The sequence below is a fragment of the Microcebus murinus genome, chromosome 27 (assembly GCF_040939455.1).
Source record: "Microcebus murinus isolate Inina chromosome 27, M.murinus_Inina_mat1.0, whole genome shotgun sequence".
NCBI lineage: Eukaryota > Metazoa > Chordata > Mammalia > Primates > Cheirogaleidae > Microcebus > Microcebus murinus.
The window spans coordinates 13414891-13434157 of record NC_134130.1 but is presented as its reverse complement, the minus strand read 5'-3'; the positions used below and the strand labels follow the sequence as shown (position 1 = coordinate 13434157).

The 19267-nt window shown below is 41.9% G+C and overlaps 1 protein-coding gene and 1 pseudogene across 4 annotated transcripts in view; one reads left to right on the top strand and one right to left on the bottom strand.

The window, feature by feature from the left end:
• Nucleotides 1-217: 217 nt before the first annotated feature.
• LOC105879474 (guided entry of tail-anchored proteins factor 1 pseudogene) lies at nt 218-7514 on the bottom strand (annotated as a pseudogene).
• Nucleotides 7515-10914: 3400 nt separating this feature from the next.
• Nucleotides 10915-19267, top strand: part of ANK2 (ankyrin 2) — a 559765-nt gene continuing 551412 nt past the window's right edge. For 3 of the 4 annotated variants that reach the window (XM_075998068.1, XM_075998071.1, XM_075998065.1), the window contains exon 1: nt 10916-11041. In XM_075998068.1, the coding sequence (XP_075854183.1) occupies nt 10970-11041 (72 nt within the window). In that variant the 5' untranslated portion in view covers nt 10916-10969. Of the gene's footprint in view, nt 11042-19267 lie in introns of all 4 variants that reach the window. The other variant, XM_075998052.1, reaches the window with a different exon arrangement.

Sequence of the window (19267 nt, the reverse complement as noted above, 5' to 3'; positions counted from 1 at the left end):
GTGTCATAAATTGGCCTTTCTGGCTCAATGACAAGTGTAGAAAATCATAATTCTTATAAGAATCTCACATGAAGTCCAAGAACACACACATTTAACAAAAAACCTAACCTGTGCATTTTTGTTTCTTGGAAACAAAACATAACAGTGTAAATCATGTTTTTAACCTCATAAAAGAAATCCATTAAAAAAAGTCTCATGGCTGTATGCATCCTCCTTTTCAGCTCATGATAGCCACAACTTTGCTACAGACTAAAATTCAACAAGTAATTCCAACACCACTACCACTGTAATAGGAAAGGCTACCAGGAGGTCCAGTGGGGTTACCTGTTTACTTGGCATAACAGCCACAGGGGCAAAATAATGCCTCCAAGTGAGTGAGATCAGCAGGGCAGCTTGCAATGTGTAGAAAGCAACATTTATAACCCATTTTATCTTTGCTAATTGAGCTGTTCATGCTTTCACATGAGTTATGAGTTTATCCGTCGTCTTGTTGATCTTTCTTCCCAGCCTGGTGTATCTGGCGAACACATCCATCATGTTGACTGTGAAGAGCTCTTACTTCATACCCTGGATCTCTGTTCTCCTCTGCAAGTCCTGCTCTGTCCTTCTGCAGCAGCCTGGACGTGAAGGAGGAGAAGTCCTGGAGGAGGATCCTAAGTACACTGCACCCAAACACGAAGCTGAGCTCCAGCAGCCGCGCCCAGCTGTTGGCCCCAGTTCCACGAGGACCATTCCGATGGCCACCTGCATGACATTTTTTGAAATAACAACATTTTAGAAATGAAGGGCGAATCAGTGGTTGCCAGGGGTTAAGGAAGGGTGTTGATAAAAGGGCAACACAAGAAATCTTTGTGGTGTTGGAACTGTTTAATATTGTGCCCGTGGTAGTGGATACATTAGTGGATACATGAATCTACACAGGTGACAAAATTATATGGAATGTAACACACACACACACACACACACACACCTGCAAACAGGGACAAATAAATACAAGCAACTCTGGGGAAATCTGAATAAGAATAGTGGATTGTGTCAATGTCAATATTATGGTTATGATATTATACTGTATCTTTATAAAATGTTGCCATGAAGATAACTGGGCAAAGTGTACAAGGGAGTCTTGCTGTATTATTTCTTACAACAGCATTTGAGTCTACAATTATCTAAATAATAACTTCAACTTAATAAAGACTGATGTCAACAATCCATAGCTTCATTATGTCAATATAGGCTCATCCACCATATATATAATGTATTAATTACTACAGATTTGTTACATAATTTTATAGGTATCAAATATTATGTTACAATAAAAATGAGGCAGATTGACACATACTGATATGAAAACATGCTATATTATAAAAAGAACCTTGTCAAGTAGGATGTATAATACAATATCACAATATACTCATGTCTTTGCAAAAACGTGCGCTAAGAGTTCTGGAAGGACAAATAAGGAGCAGTTTACAGTAATTACTTCTGGGGCACAGGAATGGAGAACAAAGGACTCTTATTTTTCACTTTGCTTAATTCTGCAATGTTTGTATGCTATTTACTGCAAGCATATACTTCCTTTATAATTACAATTTTATACAAAAGATTTCAATTTAATAATAATCTAAAACCTTACTAAAATTTTGTAAAACATTGAGATATATTTGTAAATATGAGAGTAGAAAACATCTGGAATAATTTTGAGCAATAAGGTATCAATAAGTTCTTACCTAAAGGCCGGTGTGTTCATCAAAATTTGCCTGCTTTATATACTATTATAGACTATTAGTTTCAAAAAGCCAAAAATGACTGGAAAAGGAGAAAAATAATCCGTTTTATAAGTACTTATTTTTAAAAATGCTCATTTATAGTGATTTTTTCCATTTCTGGTGATTTTCTCAAATCCTCAATAACCATCATTCATTTCATGCCTATATTCATAGAATATACAGTGTGGATATAAGCAAGCATATGACATCATCCTTGACTTCAAGATGTTAATAATATAGCTACTGGGAAATAGGGCACATGCATAAAAGATAAATAATTGTACAATATAGCATGATATGTATTATGTAAGTATTACACAAGTATTATATGTATGATATGATTGCTATAGATAGTAAGTGTTAAGAAATGATCAGAGGATGAGGTAATTTCAAAAGTCAAGGGAAATCCAATAATGCTTTTGGGAAGAGACAGAAATAAATCAGGGATTTTATTTCAGATTGAGTAGACTGATTCAGCTGAAAAAAGATTTATGTGGAGAAAAGATAGGAGATAAAGTTGGAGAGGAAGGAAGGAGTCTTCATGTGGAAAGTCTTTAATGCCACCCACCTGACGTTTAGTCTATATTTAATATGAATAGAACTTGGACCAAGTACTACGTAAGCAAGAACATCTGAATTTCAGTCTATTGATTTGTTTTGTGCAGCTGAAACTCCTGCCCTTTTAGTTGATTAGCTTTAAAATTGTTTTGAACTTTATTTATATTGGTTAAGACATTTATTTGGGAGTGGGCCCAGTTCTCTTTAGAGATTTATTACCCCTCTCAATTTTATCTGGAAGCTGTGGAGAGACTTTTTAAATGTCAGTTAGGAAACAGTATAGAAAGCAAGGTCTAAGGCTTTTAGACTACGAATCCTACCTGAAGGCCAATTATACTCTAATAAAACTTTCTCTTATGAATAAGAAGAATCTTGAGCTTCTTTTCCAGTTATATGGAGGTAGAGGAGGAGAAAACGCCTAGAAGCTAAGTACCAACATTGTAGACAGATGGTATTCTGAGGATCGTGACACTTGACATTTGAAAGCTAGAACCACTTTCCACTTACAATGTGCTATCACATATATCTGAGCCTCTGGAATACAGCCCTAGGTAAACATCAGAAGGGGCTGAGTAATAGTACATTAATGGTAGATCCATTGCTTTTTAGGAAGTCAAATCTACATTTCACATGAGTTAGTATGGTGACAAATTAAAGCCTTCATCTTGTGTCCTTCAAGGTCTTTGGCTTATTTGAGCAAACAGAGGAAAGCAGGTACGGGGAATCAAGACATAGAGTTAAGATTAAAAAAAAAAAGAAAGAAAGAAAAGAAAAAGAAAATACTTTTTTAGTCGGAGTCAGAAAGACACCCATGAGTTTTAATAAAGCTCCAACATGGCATAATTCAGCAGAAAGTGGTCAACAGGGGCTCTGAGAATAACACTTAGTAGCCATGCCATGTGACTTGGGTCACAGATCCAAAATTCTCTGGGTCTCATTTTTGCCATCTATAACATAGTTTAACATAAAAATAGTACTGTCCTGCTACCCCACATGGTCATTTGAAGATCAAATGTGAGTTGTAGGCATAAAAGTCTCTAAATGAAAGAGGAATTCCATATGCAGAAACTTCTTATTAAGGAATATGAAACATTTCTTCTCAATTGATTGGTGATTTATATCCCATTTAGGACTCCTCCCCATAAACACACACGACACCTATGAGGTCTAGAAAGGTCATTTGCCCAGCCTCACAGATGATAAGAGACATGATCCAAACTCAAAGCCAAGTTTGTCCCAACAAAAGACATTTAAGATTTGGACCTGCACAAATAGCTGTGTATTCTGGCAATGATGGTATTGAGTCTCTGCTATGAAATAGAGATTCAGGAGCTAACCAGAGAGACTGGGGGCCCTGTGTTTTTTGAAGCTTGATTGAAATACAAATTAATGCATATATTAAAATATATTTGTTAACATATATACATGATTTATATAATATTACATATGAAATGTCCAATCTTGACTCAAAAGTGTAGTTTATTATATCTTAAACAGGAAGCAGTACAATTTAATTGAAGTATGCACCTAAACTACTGACACAGTTTTGTTGTCTTAACGGTAGCTTGTTTATGGCAGCAGCAAAGAAGCCTGGAGAGGTGTTTTCCACAGCTTGTTGAGAATCAATTATTTTCCCTTGCAAGAAGTGGTCCAAAGCCTGGAAGAAGTGGTAGTCAGTTGGTGCAAGGCCTGGTGAACATGGAGGATGACCGAGACTTTCCAAGTCCATCTTCTGTAGTGTGAGTGGCCAAGTTGTTTGTGTGACATGTGGTCAAGCGACTGTCTTGCAAAAGGATTGCCCTGTCTCAACCAATCTCAACCAATAATCTCAACCAACTATGGCAATTGGTTGCCATTAGCAACCAATCTTGGCTGCTTAATCACAAGAATCCTCATCAGTTTTTCCAACTGGTTGCAGTAGATGTCTGCTAGAATAGATTGACCAGGTGTCATGAAGCTGTGTGGGTAAGACCAGTGCTAGACCACCAAACAGACACCATTAGTTGTTTTTTTTTTTTTTTTTTTTTTATAAATATTCAGCTTTGGCCTATGTTTCAGCACTTCATCATTGTCCACCCATTGTGCCGAATGTTTGCATTGTCAGAAAGAATCCATTTTTCATCACAAGTAACAATACAGTGTAGAAATGATTTACTTTTATGTTGTGATAGCAAGGAAAGGCAAGCTTTAAGATGGTTTCTTGGCCGGGTGCGGTGGCTCACTCCTGTAATCCTAGCACTCTGGGAGGCCGAGGCAGGCGGATAGCTCAAGGTCAGGAGTTCGAGACCAGCCTGAGCAAGAGCAAGACTCCATCTCTACTATAAATAGAAAGAAATTAATTGGCCAGCTAAAATTATATATAGAAAAAATTAGCCGGGCATGGTGGCGCATGCCTGTAGTCCCAGCTACTCGGGAGGCTGAGGCAGGAGGATTGCTTGAGCTCAAGAGATTGAGGTTGCTGTGAGCTAGGCTGGTGCCATGGTACTCACTCTGGCCTGGGCAACAAAGTGAGACTCTGTCTCAAAAAAAAAAAAAAAATTATATCTTTTCTGACGCTCCTTTAATTCATGCAAAATCCATCTATCCAGCATGGGTTGAGATGGATTCGCTTCCACTACGGCTTTCAGCTCATTGTTATCCACCTTGGTCTCGGGTCACCCATGTGGCTTATTTTTGAGATTAAAATCATCAGAAAGGAACTTCTTAAACCATGAATGTACTGTGCATTCATGAGCCATGTCCTTCCCAAACACTTCATTGATATTTTGAGCTGTCTGTACTGCATTGGTTCAACAATGGAACTCATAATTCGAAAATAACACAAATTTTTGATTTGTCCATGGTTCCACAAAAATTGCTCTAAAAAAAAATGTGAAAGATAATCACAAGTCAAACCATGCATTTGAAAGACTGAGAATGTACCTTCAGAATAAAAATAAACCAAGAAGTGTCAAAGTGAAATGTTAGAGATATCAACTGTCAAACTTAGTGTTTAAGGAAATTGGACATTTCATACTTAATAACATAATATTTAGGGAGTTTTTGTGTATCTAAGAAAATATAAGATTATACAAGATGTTCCCATTACTCTGTAAGAAAGTATAATCTCTGAAGAAATAATACATACACCTTTGAGAAGTGTTGACTGTCTTCTGAGAATGTAAGAAATATATGTTATGTTTCTTTGCTTCAATTTGATACTATGGTCCCTCCAAATTATTTATATAAACACACATCTGCACACACACTCTCTTTTTCTCCCCCACGCACACGCAGTTTGGTGGAACTTCAATGTAGTCAGCTAGCTGTGGTTATAGATTATGATTTACTATTGTTTCAAATTTTGCTTCTTTAAATCACAGGCTTTATTTAAGTATTTATTAAATGCGAAGAACTCTGCTAGACACTGGGAACTGACACAAAAACAACAACGAAAAGCCTAGTCTTAACTCTCAAGAGCCCATAGTCTGGCTGGGGAAGTAATTGTGGAGACAGACAAATTATAGATGTGCAAGTATTAAAACAGAACTGGGGGAAAATCGCGTTGGGGGCACAGAGAACAAACCCCGAGTCTATCTGAGGGAGTTAGGAAAGGATTCCTCTGATCTGGGTTTTGCAGGATGCACAGAAGTTAGTCGCGTGAAGAAGAAAGGTGAGGACATTCTGGGCAGATGGAACCTAGCGTGTGTGAGGCCAGGGTCGCAGGCAAGAGTGGCCTCTGAGGAGGGGAGAATGGCAGGAACAGAGCATGCGTGAGCAGCAGAAGAAACAGGCTCAAAAAGCAATTTGTGGGAAAGATTGGGAAAGGCACCAGAGTGGGGGGGGGGAGGACAGCTAATAACTTGTTTATTATGCAAACCTTTGTACCTGAAATATTCGAATGACTAAATAACATTCTGTCATACATCCTAATATGTAAAAGTTCTATAGTGTATGTACTCAACCCTCTCTTTTAGAATATTTAGGTGATTTCCAGGTTGTTGTTATTGTTTATTTGTCTATGTTTTTACCATTATAAACAGTTTTGCAATGAAAAATCTTTCCTCATGTCTGTGATAATTTTCAAAGCCAAAGAGTATGTAAAGTTTTAAGGCGTTTTGGTACAGAGTACAAACTACCCTTCAGAGAGTTTGTACCAATTAACATCCCTATTAACAATGTCTAAGTATCCTTTCTGAAGCTCTGGGGAACCTTCCATTACTTAAAATCTCCTTTCTGACAATTTTATAAGCGGAAATAGTATTTTGTCATTTCAATCTCTTTTTTTTTTTTTGAGACAGAGTCTCGCTTTGTTGCCCAGGCTACAGTGAGTGCCATGGCGTCAGCCTAGCTCACAGCAACCTCAAACTCCTGAGCTCAAGCAATCCTCCTGCCTCAGCCTCCCGAGTAGCTGGGACTACAGGCATGCGCCACCATGCCCGGCTAATTTTTTCTATATATATTAGTTGGCCAATTAATTTCTTTCTATTTATAGTAGAGACGGTGGTCTCGCTCTTGCTCAGGCTGGTTTCGAACTCCTGACCTGGAGCGATCCTCCCACCTCAGCCTCCCAGAGTGCTATGATCACAGGCGTGAGGCACTGTGCCCGGCCTCAGTGTCTTTTATTTCTAATGAAACTAAACATTTTTTTCATCTGCTCATTGGAAATCACCATTTCTTCTTTTGTGAGTTTGCCTGACTCCCTGTCTCCTTTAATTAAAACTTCTTTAATATAGAGAAGTTTTATGATATTATGTAGAATAATCTTTCAAACTTTTCCTTTTTTAGTCTTTTATAGCTATCAGTCTCAGGAATAACTTCCCCAAAGCAAAAGTATATCAGTATTCAGGAGAGCTTTTACTTCAAAGCAAAGGGATGTATATTTTATCTGGAAGGCAAGGGCGAGCCATCAGGGCTGTTTAAACAGTAGATATTTTTTATTTTAAGAAAGATACTCTAGCCGGATTATCCAGGATGTTCCAGGATAAAAGAACTATGCAGGGTCATTATTAAGAAACTACAAGGATACACTAAGAGTAGCTGAAAGTCTGGACTAAAGCCTTGGAAACAGAACAAAAGAAGCAGGACAGTATCATACTAGAATTCACAGGACATTGGTGGGACGTTACAGAACATGAGGGAAGTAGGGAGATCTAGGATGACACTATAGTTTCTAGCTTGAGTGACTTGGTTGACGGTGAGAATTTCCATCTGGATTAGGAATGAACAGAACTCACACCACTGTTTTGGGAATTTTTATATATGGATGGGTAGGTGGGATGGATAAGAAAAAAAGGATGCATTGTATTTTAAATATCTCGTAATTTGGGGACTGAATAATGCCTTTACTTAACCCGCCGGAGATAGTGAGCACTTAGAAGCAGCTATCCATCTAATAGCTCTTGCCACACGCCAGGGTGTGTCACAAGTGTTTTAGGTTATGAAATCATTTAGTCCTTCCACCAGTCCTCCGGGTTTGAAAGAAAATGCTAAGAAATGAGGGCAGAAAGGTAAGAGGGTTGGGGGAGGGGGGAGGGAAGGCAGGTACTGCTGGTGTTTTGAGTTTTATTCTGGGTGAAATGAAAGACTAGTAGAGGGCTCTAAGGAGAGATGTGACATGCTGGGGTTTATATTAATAGTTAGAGATAATTCTGAATGGCCTATGGAAAACAGACGCTAGAACTTCGGGTAACTATTGCAATAATCCAAGAGAGAAGGGACTGGTGGCTTGGACATTTATAGTAGCATTAGAGGGATTAGGAAACAGTTAGGATCTGGACGTATGTTGAAGATTGAGCCAGCAGGAGTTTCTAATGGACTGGATGTGTGTGGGAGGGACACCGTAATTAAGGCTGACTCTGAAGTTTTTGGCATGAGCACCTGGAAGGGTGCAGTTACCATTTATTGGGACAGGGAAGGCACTAGAGGAATAGTACATGTTTCACTTTGGATGTGTTTAGTCTGAGAAGCCTCTGAGATATCTAGGTGGAGATGAAAAGTAGCCAGTTGGCAAAAGGAGAGGCTGCAGGGCCAGGCATCCGATTTGGGAGTTGTCAGCATATAGATGGTATCTAAAAGAATAGGAATGTATAAGAGTGAGTATAGATAGAGAAAAGAGGTCCATGGACTGAGGTTATGAATCACAATGAGGTAGAAGGAAAACCGAGATAGAGTTTGGAGTCCTGAGAATCAAGAGAAGAAATTTATATCAAATGCTGCTGACAAATACATCAGAAGAGAACTAGCCAGGTTGGTGGCTCACGCCTGCAATTCCAGCACTTTGGGAGGCCAAGGTGGGAGGATCGCTTGAGGCCAAGAGTTCAAGACCAGCCTGGGCAATAGAGTAAGACTCTGTCTCTACAAAAAAATTAAAAAATCAGCTGGACATGGTGGTACACACCTGTGGTACCAGCTACTCAGGAGGCTGAGGCAGGAGGATCACTCGAGCCCAGGATTTTGAGGCTGCAGTGAGCCATAATAGTGCTACTGAACTCTAGCCACTCTAGCATACAGGGAGTGAGCTGAGGGGATGGCCAGGAATAAGGTCAGAGGGATGGTGGGCAGGAATGGGGGATGGATTGCAGACCGTATAGACCATCCACAGACCTTGGCTCTTACTCTGAGCGAGACGAGAAGACACAGAGGGGCTTTGAGCTCTGGGTGGCTGCTCTGCCGCCAGCTGACCAGGAGGAGCAAGGGTGGAGGAGTGCAGACTGCTTAGAGACCTTTGCTCTTGGGCAGGTGAAAATGGTGGTGGCTTGGACTGGAGGGATGGTAGTGGAAACAGAGAAGTGATTGGGTTCTGTAGAACCAACAGGATTTCCTGGTGGATCAAGTATGAGACATAAGAACAAGCAAGGAATTAAGAGTATTTCTGGGGGTTTTGTCTGGAGCATCCTGAAGATGGGAAAAGCATTATCAAAGCAGTTGATCTGGCAGAAAATTAAAAGAAGTTCAGTTTTGGACATGGCAAGTTTGAAACTCCTAGACATCCACATGGAGGTGGAGGTGGTTGGCAACAGGAGTTAGAGCTTAAAGGGGACGACTGGGAACGGAGAGTTATTAGAATACAAATTCTACTGAAAGCCATGGAACTGTATGAGATGGAAATGATACCAGTATACATTAGAGAAGAAAATGTAGACGGGGACTGAAACTTTCGACCTTCCAAAGTCTAGAGGTCTAGAAGATGGGAAAGGGCCAGTGAAGGCCATTGAGAAGCAGCAGCTGGTAGGGCACGAGGACAACTGAGTGAGAATAGTGTCCCCGAAACCAATGGAAGACATTTTCAAAGAGGGAATGATGCTTGAAAAAACAGCATTTAGAGGTCAAGCCAAAGGAGGCCTGAGAATGACTGATTTGATTTAGCAACATTCGTCGGGAGGTTTGGCGGAGTAGGTGGAGGAAGGCCCCGACGGGGCGGGTTGAGTGGAGAATGTGAGGAGAGGAATGGCAGACCCTGAACCTTGCAGAGGATCGTGCTGAGAAGAGGCGCAGAGAACTGGAACACCAGCTGGGGCAGGGGGCTCCGGGAGAGGACGGTTGTGCTTTGTTTTGTTTTTATAGGTGGGCGTATGTTCGTACAGAGATCCATAAGAAAGTGAAAATCGATGATGCCTAAGGCAGGGAGCAATTCATCTCAGGAAGGTCATCTTCTTCTCTGTGAAAAGCCGTAATTCCCACCTCCCTGGGACAGCTGAGCCAATGAAGGGAGACAATGATCAGGTCTTGGCAGGTAAGTCAAGGCTGGCTCTAACTATCCCTGGGAAAGAGTGTTGCCAACAAGGTCGGCGGCCTTTGGGGGACCCAGGACTCGGGCCTCAAGCCCTTGCTCAGACAGGTCTGCAGAGCCTGGCCCTGTCTTTTCAGTTCTTCACAGAGATGCAGAAGTGGGGTCCCCGCCTTGGTGAGGAGGGGACAGGTCACGGCCCTGGACGGTAGCTGGAAGATGCTTTCCCATAGCAAGGAAAGCAAGCGGGATCTCGAGGGAGGGGAAACGCCCAAAGCGTGAAACACACCCCGCCGAGCGCACTGCACCCGCGGTGGCACCCCGTGTTCTGGCACCCCGCGTTCGCGCCCAGCCCCGGCGCGTCCTCCTCGGCGGGGAGCGGTGGCAGAACAAAGAGTGCGTGCGCGGGGCTGGAGGCGGTGGGCGCCCGTCGACGCGGGGCCCGAGCGCGAGCGCGGCACGCATGGGGACCCGGGGGTGAGCGCGGCGACCGGCAGGGACGAGCCGGACGCGCCCCAGCAGCCGGGGGCCTCCGCCCGTGATGCGGGAGCGCCCGCGCGGGGCCGCCCTGTCCCCACCCACCTCCCGCGCGCGGCAGCCAGTGGTGCGCACGGACAGACTGCTGGGAGCTGTCCATGAGCTCATCGCCCTGCCGGCCACTGCCACAGCGGCGGCGCGGGCGCACAGCCTCCTCGCTCCCCGCGCCGCCGCCACCGCAGCCCGCAGCCCGCGGCGCGCACGTGCGGCCCCCCGGCCAAGGTCGCGCCCGCCCCCGGCCCCGGCCCCGGCCCCGGCCCCGGCCCGCAGGTAGGAGCGCGCGGCGGGGGCGAGGGCATCGGCCGGCGCCGCGGGCCAGGGCGACGGCCGGCCCTGCCACCCGCGGCGGGGACGCGGGAGCCGGGCGCGAGCGGAGGAAGACGCGCGGAGCGGCGGGAAGATGGCTTCTCCCACCTCCCCGGCCCCGGAGGGCGGGGCCCGCACCCCGCCGAACCCGCCGCGGATGCGTCAGGTGGGTGCCCGGCGCGCGGGGGGCGCCGCGCCCCACGGTCCCCGCGGCCCCAGGACGGGACCCGCCCCAGGGCACAGGCTCCCGAGGAGCGGGACGGCGGACGCTGGAAACTTGGCCGCCCCGCCCGGCCCGGCCCGCTCTGCAAACCTCCTTCTCCTCAGCCACACACACACACACACACACACACACACACACACACACACGACACCCCGAAAAACACGCGTCTCCCCCAAACCAGACGGGTAACTTCTGACCGCGCGCACTCACACCCGCACACTCGGCCCTCCCACCGCGCACGGGCACACACCCAGCTGTCACATGACCCGCTGCAGAGCCAGACCGTTAGGATGAACCGGGGTCCCCTGGGGTGCGGGGAGGTACCCCAGACCCCGGTCGGCTGGGACCTTGGGAGGGGGCTGCGGGACGCGTCCCCTCCCCCCACGCGGGAGCCAGCGCCTGATCTCGGGGGCACTGAGCGTCCCCCAACTTTCCGGCAGAGCTGCACCCAGCTGCAGCCCCGAGTGAGCCATGCGGCACAGCTAGCAGTGACAGCGTGTGTCCCGTTGTCCCCACGTCTGCAGAGACACAAACAGCTTCCCCCAGCGCTGCAAGGGGGGATGCACATTTCCTTGGCTGTTTGAATAAGCCCTGTTTTCTGTTTGTACGGTGACATTAAAACAAGGGAGTACTCCATCTGGTTGTGATCTGCGATTGGTATCTAGAAGGATTTTTTTGGGTTTTTTTCCTGCTACCATTGCCAGGAACTACAGCATTAGCACTTTAGGTTATCACAGGAGTAGCAGTTGTGCGCTTGCCCTGTTGGGATCGTGTGTGAGTGTGGGAATATGATCTGTTCACTGCAAGTGAAAAACCTCTGTACCAAAGAGAATTGGAATCCTGTTTAGAAACAGGGTAAAATTGGTCGATGGGTACTATCTGGGTAGGAAGGGAATGCCCAGCAGAATGGTCTTTCTCCCTGACAGTGTGGAAATTTTTAAGAACAAAACTCCAGAATTTATAAAAACGTGACAGTAAAATTTGGTTGACACCTAACAAAGTCTTGGCCACATTTAGATTTTAATATGTGTAGGTGGTGTTATATTAAGGACAACCTTTGTTTATGATCATGTATTTATGCAGTTACTAAAAATTAATATGCAAAATTTTATGGCAGTCTGTGTCCTAAAGAAATAGGGTTTTAAATCTTCATAAGATCCAGGACTCTAATTTTATGACGATGTATTTTTAATTACACTTAGAGGTATTTTTTTTTTTTTTTGCTGAAGAATTGCTGTAGGTATCATCAAGTCTGTATTTGTGATGGTTATGCATGTAAGAATGAAGGTGGAATTATTGCTACTTGCAAATACAAGAGAAATCACATTTTAAGCAAAAAATAATTTTTTAATTTGCTTGGCTTATATGTATGTATGTATAAATGTACACTTATATACACTGAGGAAGTAAAATATGTTAATTTAAATAGAATATATGTACTTATAAAAATCTCTATGAAATCTCATTCTATAGAACACTTTTGTTGATCTAAGAAATAGTATGTATGAAAATAGTTACTAGAAAAAAATTTGCAAGAAAGGTCATTGATTTAGAAGACCTCATAATTAAAAACTGTGTAAAATGACATAATGCTGCAATATTCAAGTTATTGACTGGCGTCGTCTGTTCAGGCTTTCATTTATATGACCTTAGAGAAGTATTTTTTAGTGATTGGTGCATTAATTTGCATAGGATGTAGAAATAGGTTGCTGGAATTATTAGTCCTTTCAGTCTGTCTGATTCAGCCAGTTGGGTGGAACAGAAGTACTGACAACCTCTAGCTGCAGTATCACCATTTTCCTGCAAGTGATTTGGAGCAAATTAGAGATAGGAAAACAGAAGGGATAGATAGCTGTGTTGTCCTGCTAAGTGGTGAATGTTGTAGGCCCCAGTCACGTTGTATTTTACCCTGTGTTACTGTTTCCTGATGTGTTTTTCCATGTTTTTTCAGAATTCTTTTTCAAATCAATTCTGGGTTGAATTGGAATTAAATTAAAATCTGAATTATTTTTCTCTTTCTGAACCATGGTTGGGGAGAAAAATTATAATTGAAAAAGCACAGAAGTCCAAAAGAGTCGAAGATTTTAATTAAAGACATTATGTGGATTTTTGAAACAAGTTCATTGCTCATTGTTTTAATTATGTAATGGAAATTTAGAAATAAAAATATTTTTGGAAAGACTTTTGGTGAATATAAACATAACTGATAAATTATTATAGGTAACTACTGATTTCAATGAAAATATGCTTTGTGGCGATTCATATATTCAAGAAACATTTAGTTAGCATATAGTAATGTTTCATGCCCTAAAGATAAAGAAATGAAAAGGACAAAAACCTGACTAGTTAGCAGGTGTAGGTATTTTTGATGAAGATAACATAAAGCTCTTGGAAATTTGCATTATTTATAGGGTCCTTTCTACATATTTAGACAAAATAGTTATTTCTCAGCTTTTTGTTTTGATCATTCCTCTAAACATGAGCCTAAATAATACCTAAGTTTGCATATACCTAAAATGTCACTGTATGACTGAATTCATGTTTGCATCTATTTTCTGTATTTCTATTTTCTTTTAATTATTTAATATGTTATTAGAATTACATATTATATACTATAGATGTTATTTTTTACAACTTGGTATTTTCCCAAAGATTTTTTTTTAAAGCTTTTGGAAAATGCTGATATAGCATGAAATTTCCAAAGTAGTTCAGTACCTTCACACAGTGCAGTTGAAATCTGGGTTTCCAAGAAATGAAAAGGTCAAGGAGAAATGACCTTCAACTTCATTCTGTTGAAGGAGAGAAAAGTTTACCAATAGACACTGTCTTCTCAGGCTTCTAAGATGTTAGGTATTTCCATTTTTTTCTCTTTTTAAGAAAAGTGGCACCGTTTCTTCATTTTATATCCAGGATAACTAAGGTAAGAAGTTTCACTTACTTCTTCAAACATGTAAGTCAAATTATTTACCAAAATAGAAAGACAGATTTCCTGGGCAGGAGCCCGTGTTTATACCTTACTCATTTTCTAAGTTTGTAAAAGATTAAGAAATGGTAGTTTTTGCAACTGAGTTTTTAAATAACCTGTCTCTATATATCATATACATTAAGAGACCCATATGATTCCTATGGCCATTTCCAGAGAATTTAATTGAATTAATTAAATAAGTACTTACTAAGATCTTGAAGTGTAAAACATTGTTAGCATCTTTCTGGACCTTACCATCTTCCTGGCAAACTCTGATGGGAGTTGCCCTGGCATCAATTCCTGTGAGACTTGGAGGAGCTGTAATTCATTTTCTGTCACTGGTGCCAGTGCAATTGAGTGTCTTTCTCTTGTTTCATGATTCAGTCCTTCCCAAAGATCTCTGGGTATTGGTGTCATTTCATTCATGGCGGCAAACTAGTGTTCTTTGTTTTGCTGTAGAAATATAGAGACCTTGAGGCCGAGGTGGGTGGAACGTTTGAGCTCACGAGTTCGAGACCACCCTGAGCAAGAGTGAGACCCCGTCTGTACTAAAAATGGAAAGAAATTAATTGGTCAACTGAAATGTATATATAGAAAAAATTAGCCGGGCATGGTGGCTTGTGCCTATAGTCCCAGCTACTTGGGATACTGAGGCAGGAGGATTGCTTGAGCCCAGGAGTTGGAGGTTGCTGTGAGCTAGGCTGATGCCATGGCATTCTAGCCCAGGCAACGGAGTGAGACTCTGTCTCAAAAAAAAAAAAAAAAAAAAAAAAAGTGGCCAGGGCAATATACGTAACCCTAACAATATTTGTACCCCCTTCGTACCCCCATAATATGATGAAATAAAAGGAAAAAAAAGAAAACAAACAAAAAATATAGAGGCCTTCCATATGATGATAATGAAATATTTACAATGAGCCATGCAGGGTGCTGAGACATTGTTTTCACAATAATATGAAGGAAATGAAGGAAAACATTTCCTATGAAGGAAATGTTGGTATTCCCATTTTCCAGATACATAAATGTGGGTTTCCAGAAACTAAAGTGCTACATACGCAAGTTCATAGCTAGTAAATCCAAACAAAGGGATTTTAAATTTGGTCTTAATGATGCCTTACTTTGAAATTACTATTATTTACTGTCTTCCTTTTCCAATTCTTAGGCATTGTGACTGTCAAGAGGGCCCTTCCTACCACTCTTGTCATTCCTGGCTATCTGTAACCATTCTCATGGAGTTCTTGGACTTCTCCTTTGGGTTACCTTGACTCAACTGTAGGATTTACAGCAGAGTTGAGATAAGTTTCATTGCTCACATCCACCGTAAGAATAACTTGAATTACATTTTCACTTCTGTCTTCTCTGGGAGAGCATGTCTCTGGTGTCATGGCTTTTAAGAGGACAGACTAAACCCTCCCTTAGCTTTGGCTTCCCTGAGAGCTCCTCAGTTATCTCTGCCGTTCCATGATCGTCCCGAGAAAAATAATTCTGAGAATGAGGTGGGCTAATGGAGAATCTACCTGAACAGACACAAATTAGGCTTACATTTTTAAGTTTTTCAGTGTCTCCTTTTTATTCCGTTTTTTATCTTTTGAGACAGAGTCTCGCTTTGTTTCCCAGGCTAGAGTGAGTGCCGTGGTGTCAGCCTAGCTCACAGCAACCTCAGACTCCTGGGCTCAAGCAATCCTCCTGCCTCAGCCTCCCAAGTAGCTGGGACTACAGGCATGTGCCACCATGCTCGGCTAATTTTTTCTATATATATTAGTCGGCCAATTAATTTCTCTCTATTTATACTAGAGACTGGGTCTTGCTGTTGCTCAGGCTGGTTTCGAACTCCTGACCTCGAGCAATCCACCCGCCTCGGCCTCCCAGAGAGCTAGGATTCCAGGCGTGAGCCACCGTGCCCGGTCTCTCCTTTTCATTCTTAAGAGATGGAGTCTGGCTATGTTGCCCAGGCTGGAATGCAGTGTAGTGGCTATTCCCAGGTGTGCTCATAGCTCACTGCAGCCTGGGACACCTGGGTGCAAGTGATTCTCCCACCTCAGCCACCCAGGTAGCTGGGACTGCAGCCACATTGCCACCACAGCTTCTGTTATTAATCTTCTGTTATTAATTCCATTGTTTGTCTATGCTTGTCAAGATATTGTATTTTTAATTCTCATATTATGCTAAGTATTTTAGTTACAACAGACAATAATTTAGTTTAGGCAGTGAAGGAATGGGAGAAAAAGGCAATACATAATTATAACTATGTAGTAACATTGTTAATTTAGATATAACATTTTTAAAAATTTACATAGAGTAAAATTTGCTTTTTATATACTTTAGTGAGTTTTGACAAATACTTAGAGTTGTGTAATCAGCACCACAATCTAGGGACAGAAGAGTTCTATCTCCCTGAACTATTCCCTCATGCTACTCTTACTGGAGTTAACACCCCTCCCACCTCGAATTGCTGGTGGCTACTGATCTGTTCTTTGTCTCTATAGTATTACTTTTCTCAGAATGTCATAGAAGTGGGATCATCCAGAAAATAATCATTTGAAATTGAGTTTTTTCACTCAGCATAATGACTGTAAGGTTGCTGTAATTCTTGCACGTGCAGACATTCTGCTCCTGTTATTGCTGAGTAGTATTCCATTGCATGGCGGTTCCACTGTGTAGCTATTTACCTGACAAAGGACAGGTGGGTTGTCTCCAGGATGGGGTGATTGTGAATGAAGTTGCTGTTAAACATTTGCGTACAGGTTTTTGTGTGAACATAAGTTTCCATTTTTCTTGGGTCCTAGGAATGGGACTGCTGGATCACATGGCAAGTGTATGTTTAATTTAAGAAACCATCAGTCTATTTTTCAGCGTGGCCGCTCTGTTTTTACATTCCTCCCAACAATGAATGAGAGTTCTGGTTGCTCCGGCACCCTTGCCAAGATCTGGCATTGTCATTTTTTGGTTTCTTTTAGTCATCTTAGTACGTATGTAGAGGTATCTCATTGTAGTTTTAATTTGCATTTCCCTAATGACTAATGTTGAACACTTTCCATGTGCTTATTTGCCATCCTTTTATTTTCTTTGTTGACTTATCTATTCAAATATTTTGCCAATCTTTTAAATTGGGTTGTTGTTTCCTTATTGTTGTATTTAGAGAGTTATTTACATATTGTGGAGAAAAGTTCTTTGTCAGGTATATGATCTGAAAATATTTTCTGTCAGTCTGTTTCTTGTCTTTTCATTCTCTGTAGTGTCTTTCTCAGAGAGAAGATTTTTAATTTTGATGAAGTCCAATGATCATTTTTTTCTTTTAGGGATTGTACTTCTACTGTTGTATTTAGGAACTTTCTCCAACCCACCGTCACAAAGATTTCCTCCCATATTTTCTTTTAAATGCTTTTTTGTGTGTCTTTGTCAAAAATCAGTTGACATACTGGCATGAATGCATTTCTGGACTTTCTATTGTGAGTTTAAATATTTTGAGTTTTTCATATTTTATTTTATTTTTTTATTCCTTCTGGCAGAGGTTGGGACAATTTTTCAGATTGTAGAAAAAAGTATGTACATGTAGATTTAGAAAACCTTAATGGCATTAATATGCTTTTAGCATTGGTTTTTAAAATATGATTTGCATAATTTCCAATCTAAACATCGTGGGAAGGTACAAGACGAGTACTCATATCTGGGAAGGAGGCTGTTTTTGAACTTGAAATGCATGCAATAAAACGATATCAAAAAAACAAATAGAAAAAAGAAAATAACATGTCACATCTCATACCCTACTTGATGAATACAGAGAGTTCCCAGAGGCTTCGAAAACAGTTTCTAAATCAGCTGTGTTGAATATGAGCAATAATATGAGAAATGGGGATTTTAAGCTTCACTCACTACAAGTTTTGAAGAAGATTAGCATTTTATGCTTTTATAAAGGGTTATTACATGGGTAGATGATGTAATATTAAGGAGATAATTATCTGTTTCTAGTGACACAAACAGACCTGAGTTCAATAGCCTGTATATCTAGCTTTTGTTGCAAGGATATATAAATAGTTTCAGTTATCTGTTGCTGCATGACACACCACCTCAAACATAGTGGCTTCAAAAACAATCGTCACGTGCTTTGTCACTAATGTGCAATTCGGGCAGGGCTTGTGAGGATATGAGGACTCAGCTGGGGTGACTAGAAGGCTGGAGATGACTCCATGGCTGGGACAGGAGTCACCTAAGGTTTGTCATTCGCATGTCTGGTGGCCAGTGCTGGCTGGGGCTATTGGCTGGAACGCCTGTGTGAGTCCCCTCCACCTGGACGGCTGGTGTCCTGGCGTGCTCACGGCATGGTGAATGGGTTCCGAGAAATCATGGCAGGAGTGAAAGGCATCTTTATGAACTAGCCTTGGAAGTCACTCAGGGTCTCTTTTGTCATACTCTTGGTCAAGGCAGTCTCAGTGGTCACCCAGATTCAAACGGAGGGGACATGCACGCCATCACTCGATGGGAGGGATGGATGTCAACACTACATTGTAAAAATAGCAGGGGGGAGGGGATGTTGGCCACTTTTCAAAATAGGATCTGCCACAGAGGGTGAGAACAAAGTTAACACAAAGTGGGCTGGTATCAAACAAGCAAGACTCAGAACATTATTTTTGTCGTTGGATCAGGAGGTAACACAGATGTGATTAGAACTGGTTAAAAAACATTTCGCAGGAAATATTTTCTCACCTGAATCTTCATAAATCACTATAAGCTAAGGCTATACTTTTGGTTTCCTTCCTTCCTTCCTTCCTTCCTTCCTTCCTTCCTTCCTTCCTTCCTTCCTTCCTTCCTTCCTTCCTTCCTTCCTTCCTTCCTTCCTTCCTTCCTTCCTTCCTTCTTTCTTCCTTCTTTCCTTTTCTTTCCTTCTTTTTTTTTGAAACAAAGTCTTGTTATGTCTCCCAGGCTAAAGTGCAGTGGCATCATCATAGCTCACTGCAACCTCCAACTCCTGGGCTCAAGCATCCTCCTGCCTTAGCTTCCCAAGTAGCTGGAACTATAGGTGTGCACCATCTTGCCCACCTAATTTTTCTGTTTTTAGTAGAAATGGGGTCTCGCTCTTGCTGAGGCTGGTCTTGAACTCCTGAGCTCAAGTGATCCTCCTGCCTCAGCCTCCCAGAGGGCTGGGATTACAGGCATGAGCTGGGATTTCATTTCCATGAAATGATACCAATTATTTTTCCAATTTT